General features: G+C 35.3%; 1 protein-coding gene across 2 annotated transcripts; it reads left to right on the top strand.

The window, feature by feature from the left end:
- Nucleotides 1-2,675: 2,675 nt before the first annotated feature.
- Nucleotides 2,676-4,469, top strand: LOC111478542 (protein EARLY RESPONSIVE TO DEHYDRATION 15-like). Of its 2 annotated transcripts, none has more exons than XM_023122851.1 (2): nucleotides 2,676-2,840; nucleotides 3,803-4,469. In XM_023122851.1, the coding sequence occupies exon 2, from the start codon at nucleotides 3,839-3,841 to the stop codon at nucleotides 4,163-4,165; it is 327 nt and encodes a 108-aa protein (XP_022978619.1). In that variant the 5' UTR covers nucleotides 2,676-2,840; nucleotides 3,803-3,838; the 3' UTR covers nucleotides 4,166-4,469. The 2 variants fall into 2 exon arrangements, with proteins under 2 accessions (XP_022978619.1, XP_022978620.1); XM_023122852.1 differs by having other exon boundaries at nucleotides 2,697-2,835.
- Nucleotides 4,470-10,092: the final 5,623 nt, after the last annotated feature.

The raw sequence follows: 10,092 nt of genomic DNA, 5'->3' as shown, positions 1-10,092 counted from the left end.
TACTAACCTCGCTCTAATATCATATTGTTTTACACAACTCTTTGTGGGAAACACTCGCACTCTTTATTAAGATCAATTGAGAAGATATTAAAAGACACTCTATAGAAACTACTGCAATCTGTGCTTTGAATTTTTTGAGATGAAAATCTTGGTAGTGTAAGTATTTTATTGTGGTATTCAAGTTTGTCTCTTTAACCAATTGTGGCATTTTTTAAACTCAATCTAAATGTTTGAAGTATAAAATTTTTCAACTCAAGTACCTTTATCAAATAATAATTTTCAATAACTTGATATGTTTGAGTGGTTAAAGAGACAAACTTGAAATCAAGATGTTCATAGGTTGGGTCAGAGTTGCAATATTTTTTTAGACCTAGTCTAATTGTCTTAGTTGTGAATTTTTTCCATTGAAAGAATTTTTATCAAATAATAATTTTTATTAATGTCGATATGTCCAAGTGGTTAAGGAGACAGACTTGAAATTTATTGGGTCTTGCCTGCGTAGGTTTAAATCCTGCTATCGACATTTTAAATTATTCGTCCTGCTGAGTTATGAGATGCGTAAGGAGGTTGCAAGTTGGGTCGAGACACGAGTCATTGGGTCGCAGATTGTAGATCTAGGCAAAGTTATGGGCTTTGGGCCACTACAGGTCGATGGGTTGGTTTGAATTTCTCATGGAAAACCCTTTTCGCTCCGCTTAGCCCTATCATACTCCAACGACCAATTTTTTTTTTTTAATATCGTTCTAACCTCAAACTTAAAATTACAGTACATTCAATTCTTTCTAAATGCACACAATATATAATACCCCAATTGGTTCACAATCTAGGTATACTTTCGGAAGCTTTGAAATCGTCTTCCCTACCATAATGCAAGTATCTTATGCCCCGCCATAAGTCCTAAGGAGAGGCCGTAAGACGCAAATGACAATAATGTCCAAAAAGTAAGGTAGCATGTAGGATAATGTTTTGCAATGGAAAGACGACCGGATAAAGACTATTCTATACGACTATCCTAAAAAGCTTTCAATAGCCAAGATTAAACACCAACTTCAAAATTGGACTATTTCAAAGATTGATCCGAAGAATATCTATCATCACAATACCTTCAAATTCACTCAGAAATTGTGTATCAACTTTCGAGAAAAATATCTCAATCAACAAAGACAAAGCTACCATCAATATTTTCTCTAAAACAACTATTATCAACACCGTGAACAACTTAATTACCTTCATATTAGACTCATCCAAATCAATACTAATCCATTATTCAAACTTGGTCTAGATATTCTCATCCTTATCTCACTCGAGATAAAAAAACATCCTTATCTAAATTTTACTTTATCATTAAAGAATCCTAATATCCTATCATCTTTAATGCTTGATATTCATGCTAAGAATCTTCGAATTCTTGACGAGTCATTGAGCCACGTTCATTTTTAGGTTTTTCTATCGATTAATGCATGCCAATATTTCTTCCATAACTCAAATTTACATTTACTAATGTACATACATTATTTTGTAGATTAAACTAACAACATATTTATTATATCATATATTAAAAATATATATATATAAAATCGAGCTTATTGATTGAGATGGTGACCTGAGTATCCTGAATAGAGTTCACAACTCAACTCAACCTTACCACACAAATAAAATTTACAACCGAGCTCATTGGGTTGGCCGTCCAGATTGTTTTTTTAATTATTTAAAAAAATTCCACTAATCCACAATACATCTAACCCAATCCTAAGTTTATAGTATGAGTTAGATAATCTGAATTGGTCGGATTATCAAATCACATGAGCACTCCTATGAAAAATGGGTCGTAGTTGAAATTTAAAACATTTACTCGCCATATCATAAATCCAAATTTCCCACATCGACGGTGTCCTCCCAACTAGGACGGTCTCTATTAAAAAATATAATTTAAATTAAAGGTAAACATGATAAAGATATTTTGAGCTTTTTTGTAATCTTAATCTATATTTGTAACACGGGTAAGTGATCGTAATTCTAATGAATTTAATAAATTAACCTCTCTCCCGTCTTAAAGTAATCTATTATGACACAATAATTGACTAACCTTCTAAAGTTTTAGGTCTTAACGCTCTAAAAATTGTCTCCTTCTAGTAACTTACGACTCAATTTAATTGTTCGAGTTATAAATTTTTTCAACTCAAGTACCTTTATCAAATAATAATTTGATCTATTTGAGTGGTTACGAAGGAAACTTGGAATCGGAGGGTTTATAGGTTGGATCGAGTTGCAATATTTTTTAGACACAGTTTGATAGTCTTTAATTGTGAATCTTTTTCAACCCGACAGAATTTTTGCCAAATAATATTTTTTATCAATGTCGATATGTCCTAGAGATTAAATTATAAAAAAATGTGAAAAAATATATATATCATAATAAAAAAAAGGGCGAAATGGTAAATGAAAAACGAACACAAGCCAATAATTTTCAGGTACGTCGTTACCAGACAAATTTCGAACGTGGCATGTTCCCATTCCCAACTGATAGCGATAGGTCAAAGTCAAACGAACTACACCACACGCGCTTTTAAAAAATCCCACTCGCGCTCGGCCGCTGAAATCACGCGGATTAGTTGGATAAACCTGAAAGGAATTTAAAAATAATAAAATAGATTAAGAAAAGAATAATAAATCTCTTTTTCTTCCCTATAAAAACGGCCCTCTCTTCTTCAACTTCGGTAACCCCAGTTGTGGACTTCGTTGAAATTGTGAGTCTCTCAGGAAGAGGACAAGACTGCGAAATTTCCCACTGGTTTTTCAATTTGGTCAAAACTGAATTCCCCCGTTCTCTCTCAGATCTGGTAAATTTTTCTTCTTCTTTTCTGTTGAATTTGGTCTCCTGTTTTTCTTTTTCCGTTTCGATCTTCAGAATACCGGGGGAATGGAACGATGAAACGGAAGGGAAATTTTGGGATTAGATCTGTGCGTTTGGTGTTGCTTTAGATGCGGAGAGTATGGCGGTGATGTTTGTGATTGTGAATATTCGGGTTTTTTTTTAATGGACCGGGTTGTGATTTCTCTGATTTCTTGATCTGCGATCTGTGCGGTTTTGATTCATTGATGGATGTTTAAATCTACTTGTTGTGAGTCGTTTTGTTTGCCATCTGATTTGTGGAGCCGGGTTTGGAAATCGTTGCGGGCAGGGGAATTATTTTTTGTACGTTTTTTTTTATTATTTTGGTTTAATTTATCTAGATCGGAGTTTCAATTACGCGTTCTCCTTCGTTGATCGGGATTTCTGATCTCTCGATTGGATATCTTATGATTGTTTCGTTTATAAACTAGGGTTTGAACACTTCAATCTTATAATTGTTTTGTTTATAAACTAGGGTTTGAACACTTCAATCTTATAATTGTTTTGTTTATAAACTAGGGTTTGAACATGTAAATCTTATAATTGTTTTGTTTATAAACTAGGATTTGAACATTTAAATCTTCGTGACATGTGATGAATTCCTAATTTTGATTTGAAGACGGATGCTCTGAGATTTTGATTTTGATTTTGATTTTGATTGATCTGGATGACTGGAGTCAGATTTGTATATGTATCTAATCGTGTGTTTAAGGCCATGAAACATTTTGTTTCTAGAAATTAAACTTATAAATACTAATCTAATATGAGTTTTTTTTGTTTTGATTCATACTCTTGACAAAGAATTTCAATCCTTCTGTAAACAAGATGAAACATGATGAGAACATAAGTAATACAATCATTTTGTTGTAGCTGTTCTACATTTGGCTGATTTTGTTTGTTGTTCTGAAGGTCCGTAGATCAATTGTAGAGTTGCATTCCAAAACAATGGCTCTAGCATCTGTTGATGGAAGATCAAAGCTAAACCCGAACGCCCCACTTTTCATCCCGGCTGCATACCAGGTGGAGGATTTCTCCCCACAATGGTGGCAATTGGTCACAACCTCGACATGGTACCGCGATTACTGGCTCAGCCAACACCAGGAAGAGAGTGACTTCTACATGGACGGCGAAGATGATTTCAGTACCGACATTGCTGATTTTTTGCCAGAGGCATTTGATCTCGATGCGAGCGAAGAACTCCGCACCATGGAAGCTGAATTTGAGGAGTTCATTCAAGCTTCCCTTACTGAAGGGTACCACCTTGAGAAGTAGTAGCTACCTTAAGAAGGTGACCGTAAGAGACTTCCTTCCTTCATGATCAGCTTGCATTTTCAGGTTTACCATGTTGATAAGATAAGCGTATGAAGCAATTCGCAGTTTCATTTTTCTTTCTTTCTTTGTTTCTTTCTTTTTATCTTCTTTTTAAAGTAACTTGTTTACAAAGCAAGGTTGCTAGTTTTGCAACATTTGCTAGCCCATCTTGTTCATTATATAAGTGTCCCCGAAAAATTGTAAAAAAAAATGGAAATAGTTTTTAATGAGAAAGAGATCTTCGTTCTCTAGGATTTTATTTTGATGTGGGATTTGTTATAGGTTTCTTATTTTATGTCTACGAGTGTTGCTTTCTCGATTTTGTGGCTTTGTCGGACTATTCACGGACTTTGCCTGCAACAATCGAATATAACTATGTGGGGTTCTTATTATACTCAAAGGGTTTGAATTAGCCCCGATCATATATTGAAGTCTCTCTATCTTTTCAGAGTTATCGTCCACTGAGTTATTGTCCCACTAAAAAATAACTTAAAAAAAATAATTTTTCAATAATCTTAAAAAAAAAATCTAATATGTAACAGATAAAAATATCTAATCTATAATAAATATAACTTTTAACTTTTCAATAATTTTAAAAAAAATAATCTAATCGGTAATAGATAAAAATAATCTTAAAAAATAACTCTAATCGATAATAGATAAAAATAATCTGTCCCACTAAAAAATAATCTTAAATAAAAAAAATAACCTCCGAGATTCCCCTAAAAAAAAATAAATTTGTGATAGGCAATCTATCTTCGTCCCAGGCAATGAGCTATCGTCTTAGGCAATCTGTCTTTTCACAAGTTTTCAAAAGAGCTATCGTCTTAGGCAATCTGTCTTTTCACAAGTTTTCAAAAGAGCTATCGTCTTAGGCAATCTGTCTTTTCACAAGTTTTCAAAAGAGCTATCGTCCCACTAAAAATAATAATCTTGTCATAGAAATAATCTTGTGATAGACAATCTGTCTTTTTAGAAGAGCTATCGTCAGAAGAGCTAAAGAGTTATCGTCCCAAGCAATCTGTCTTTTCAAAAGAGCTATCGTCCCACTAAAAATAATTTTTAAAAAAATAATCTTATGATAGGGCTTGTTCCTTCTCAAAAATATCGTCCCACTAATAAAAAATTCTTTAAAAAAAATAATCTTGGAATAGGGTCTTATTGTTCCTCATCTGTCTTTTCAGAGATATAGTCTCACTAAAAAGATCTAATCTTGTGATAGAGTCTTATTGTTTTTTGTCTATCTTTTTAGAGATATCCTCTCACTAAAAAAATATAAAAAAAATAAATATTAGAGATTGGAACGTATGAACAATTTTACTAGAAATTGCTACGTATGAACTTTTAGAAGATGAATATTAGAGATACATATATTGAATTTAATGGCGGAAACTCTAGTTTTTAGATTCTTTAGCTTATATGTAACAATGTTTTATATTTGAAATTAATTTTATGTCAAACAATGGATCTTCTTTTTTTCTTTTTCAACACTAATTTCTTTTAATTAGTGTTACTCTAGTATTCTAAACTTTTATATATTCATTTTTTTTTAATGACCCTCTTCAACTACGAATTGTCTTATCGAAAGATTAATTTCGATATCCTTTTTTTATGAGATATTTGTAAGCCCTTTCTCCTTCGTCATTCCCGAATTTCTAGACCCCGAAACCCTCACCATCTACCTCTTGTGCCTACAAGTCTTCATCCATTTTGTTGATGACTACCCTATCTTGGTTATAGGCTAATATCTTGTATTGTTTGTCATTGTTGGTCTCTCCACTGCTCGTGACGTTTGGCTAGCCTTGGAGACTACGTTTAGCCTTCATTCGAAAGTCCATGCATTGACACTGAAAGATGGTTTGCAGCTAATGAAATGCGACACCAAACCTATTGTTGAGTATGCTCGTACCTTAAAAATAATATATGATCGACTTCATGTCATTTGTAGACCCGTCGATGACATGATAAAGTGCACTCATAACTCTCACCCCTCTCTCTTATTTAGCAGATTTTGTCTCTAAAACTGAAAGTTTTGAGTTCTTCCCACGCTTCTTTTACTCTCATGCTTCCTCTTATGCGGTATTCACGACCACTAATTGTGGCTGCACTCCTGGAAGTCACCCTACTTCCCGTAGCAACCAGCAAGATCGGTCTCATCCCCACGACAACAACTCTTCCACTCGAGGATGAACCCACTAGGGTCAAAGTCATTGATCACCTCGCTACCAAATATGCGCATAGAGGGCCATTATGCTGATCACTGCGACTAGGAGTATTCTCGGATTGACTTAGCTCATATTCACCTTGTCGAAGCTTTCAACATGTCATGTTCTATTGTTGGACCCGAGATGCAAATTAGTTTTTGAACACTGTGTCTTCAGCTCATATGACCACAAATCCATCTATTTTGGATTAGTCTAGAAATTACACAGATAAGGACTCCGTGATCATAGGAAAGACGACCTCTCTACCCATTACCAACTAGTACTCTTTCTTATTTTTCAAATATTCACTTAGTAGATGTATTGATTGTCTTTCCTATCACAAAAAATCTTCTTTCAATAAGTAAATTAATGGTTTGATTTCCCTCTCTCTCGGTTACATTTACTTGATAATATTTTTATTGTCTAAAATCGTCAAAGGTGGTGGTGATAGGTATAAGGGATGAAAAGAGATAGAGGGCCATATGTGGTGGAGTGCAACAACTCTACCTTTATTTCTTTCCTTAAAAATAAATCTCGATGCTTCATATGATTTATAACATGCTCGACTGTATCATGTGAATTATTCTGTTATTTCTTTTTTATTTTTAAATAAAAAAGGACATCTTTCTCTTACCTAGTACTAGTACTAGTACTAATCATCGATTGCCTTGTTCCCGCACCTAGGTTGTCTCATGTGTTGAATTTTACTTATTGTGATCTTTGGAGTTCTTCCCTCGTCAAATCCAATTCAAGTTTTATTTACTATGTTATTTTTATCGATGATTATTCATCTTTAAACTCACTTACGTATTTATCGCATCCATCAATTTTTAGTCATATGACTGACACTGACTTGACCCTTCTCTTCCACTCTCATCTTTCTCCTCGTCTCTGGGTCCGACGATTTCAGCACTACAAATTATATCGTCAACTAATTTATTACCCTTTCTTCCATGTATCTTCCTTTTAGTCTCTCCCTCTTCTTTTTCTTTCTTTTTGCCAAGACCTTTCTCGTAAAATTTGCTATTAAATAGATAGAGCTCAAATAAAATGAATTTGTAGGTAGAGTATTGTGAATTTTTACGGTAACGATCCTAAGTTTTCTACTTAACTTAAGATTGCTACCGTACACATATCCTGAACATTTAATGTAAAATTAACTCTATTGATTATTTATTATAACATCAACATCAAACTTGCTTGCTTCATTTATTACCCTTCATTTATTATCCTGGAATAAAACTAATACAAAGAAAATAAATGGAACGAAAAATAATACTAGATAAAATGCCCTATACTAACTTACGTACTACTAAATGGAAAAATGCAATTAACCTATACTAACCTATAGTCTACTAAATGGAAAAAATGTAATTAACCTATACTATCCTATAGTCTACTAAATTGAATGCGAATGTATCCTATACATGTGCCACAATCTCGAGGTTTGCAATACCACCGTCACTCTTACAGGGGCACCTTGTCTTACTCTAAAAAATATAGTAACACGTGGCTTGAGTATTTAAAAACACTCAGTAAGTGACCCCTATTGGGGTTATAATGCAAGGACATACAAATGCATGCATGAGACCTATCATAATAGTCTATTTTTCTACGGCGACTATCCTAATGGGCAACTTGGATGTGTACTTAATTTTCCTACACACAGTCCGCACGTGCGGGTATGGACCCACCAATCGGTTCGCAAACTTCCTGGCCCCCTTTCTGGTCAGGCGAGCATTCTCTGGTAGCTTCTGATGTCGGACACCCGTTAGAAGTAGCAGCCGTCGCAGCAACATTATGGTAACATAATGATCGTTCTCCTGCCTCATAGCGTACGCGTCTGTACTATCGTGAAGGAATAGGGGTACCTCCGATTGCATGAGGTCCCAACATTTTTCCATTTTAATTATCATAATACAACCTTGCTAGCGTTCATACATATCATATCATTTTTCATATCATTTCTCATATAATTTATCATTTTTTTCATGCGTATGTCGGGGTTGTATTTCATGCTAGCTTTTCGTTTTGCATGTCAATCATAACATATCATTCATGTCATAGCGTTTTCATTTTTCAAACATAACATTCTATAACATGCACATATCATATCATGTATCACAACAGTCATATAATAATCCCGAGTATGTCATCAACATATCATATTATAACATAACATATCATAAAGCATATCAGTTCATCAAATACAACATAACAATCACATCGCAACATTTACATATTATTTCATAACAGTTTGCATAAATGACCTATGACACGTGCGAAACCATAGGCACGTGTCATCCTACAACACACAATTTAAACCAACGGCAGTAAAGGCACTTACTTGGTTGGCCTTAGCCAGCGTTCTCCCTAATTCGAGTACGTTAGTTCACGTTCCTCGAAAGTGCTTCAAAATATCGCCAGTTGTTGTTTCCTAGTAGGTCGTTCATTGATGTTCGTTAGTATTTTACAATTCTAATATAAATTCAACTTAAATGTGTGAAATACATCATTATGACCTCAATTACCTTATTTAGGATCAAAATAAGGTTTGAGAGGGTTGGAACGGTGGAAATTGGGTTGAATTTTGTTTACCGAGCCGAATAGCCAAGAATTTGAGTCGCAGAACAAGTGAGCCGAGTCCATTCCAGCCGCTGAACCCGAGGGCTGCTCACTGCAGATGGTGACACGTGGCACAATAGGAGGACGACACGTGTGTATTGGGCCTCGATAATTCGGTGTGAGCTTGAGCCAAGGATGAATGGGTTGCTCTCGGATGTTGCTATAGGTTGGGCTGCTGGTGGTGTCCGACCCGGATCTGAATTCGTCGGATCTTGTCTCCGTCACCCTAGTTTTCACAAAATTTTCCTTCTTTCTCTCTCCTCATGATGATGTTTCCGGTGGTTTCTCGACGGTTGTGGCTCTGTTTCGGCGTACTTTCCAAGCTGGCGATGTCACCGATCTGGTTGAGTGCTTTAGGACGTAGATTCGTTCCATTTTCTCAACTTCCCAAACCTTCAGATCTCCCCAACGACTTGCGATAGTTTTTCTCTCTCTTTCCCATTCTTTTTCTCTTTTCTTTTTTCTTTTGCAGGTAGGCTCTGGAGAGTGTGGTAAGAGGTTTGGGGGTTGTATGAAGCAATGTGGGTGTCGGGTCTCTGGTTGGGCTCGCCGATTGCTTCAAATTTATCTCTCTCTCTCTCTCGTTTCCTCTGTGATTCTTCCTTGCAAGTTGTCTGGAGCATATGGTGGAGGAGTGTGGGTGGTTTGGAGCGTCATGGGAGGAAGCATGGTCGAAGCCCGTTTTGTGAAGATGTCAACAACCTGGTTTGTTGGAGACGTAGAAAAATACTTTCTTGACTGTCAAAAACGGTGAGGGATATTCACTCAGCAGCTATGATGTCTTGGCTTTGTCAAGAATAGGTCTAACACGAAGTAGAAGAGGGAATCCAAAGAACAGAAGGAGAATAGAGAGAGAGGATTCGATGGTGACGAAAGAAGAGAGGAACATGAGAGGAAGAAGAGGCCAAAAACTGAGAAAGCTGACTCTAGCTTTAGATAAACAAAGTTTAGTTGGCTACACTTTAGCCATTTTTTAGGTAGATTTTTTATTTAAATAGGGTAATCAAATGAGAAACAAATCTATCAGCTTCAGCCATTTTTTAAGTGATTTTTTATTTA

This window comes from Cucurbita maxima, unplaced genomic scaffold (assembly GCF_002738345.1).
Source record: "Cucurbita maxima cultivar Rimu unplaced genomic scaffold, Cmax_1.0 Cma_Scf00004, whole genome shotgun sequence".
Taxonomy (NCBI): domain Eukaryota; kingdom Viridiplantae; phylum Streptophyta; class Magnoliopsida; order Cucurbitales; family Cucurbitaceae; genus Cucurbita; species Cucurbita maxima.
Note: the sequence above shows the minus strand (reverse complement) of the source record. Positions and strands in the feature narration are given on the sequence as shown.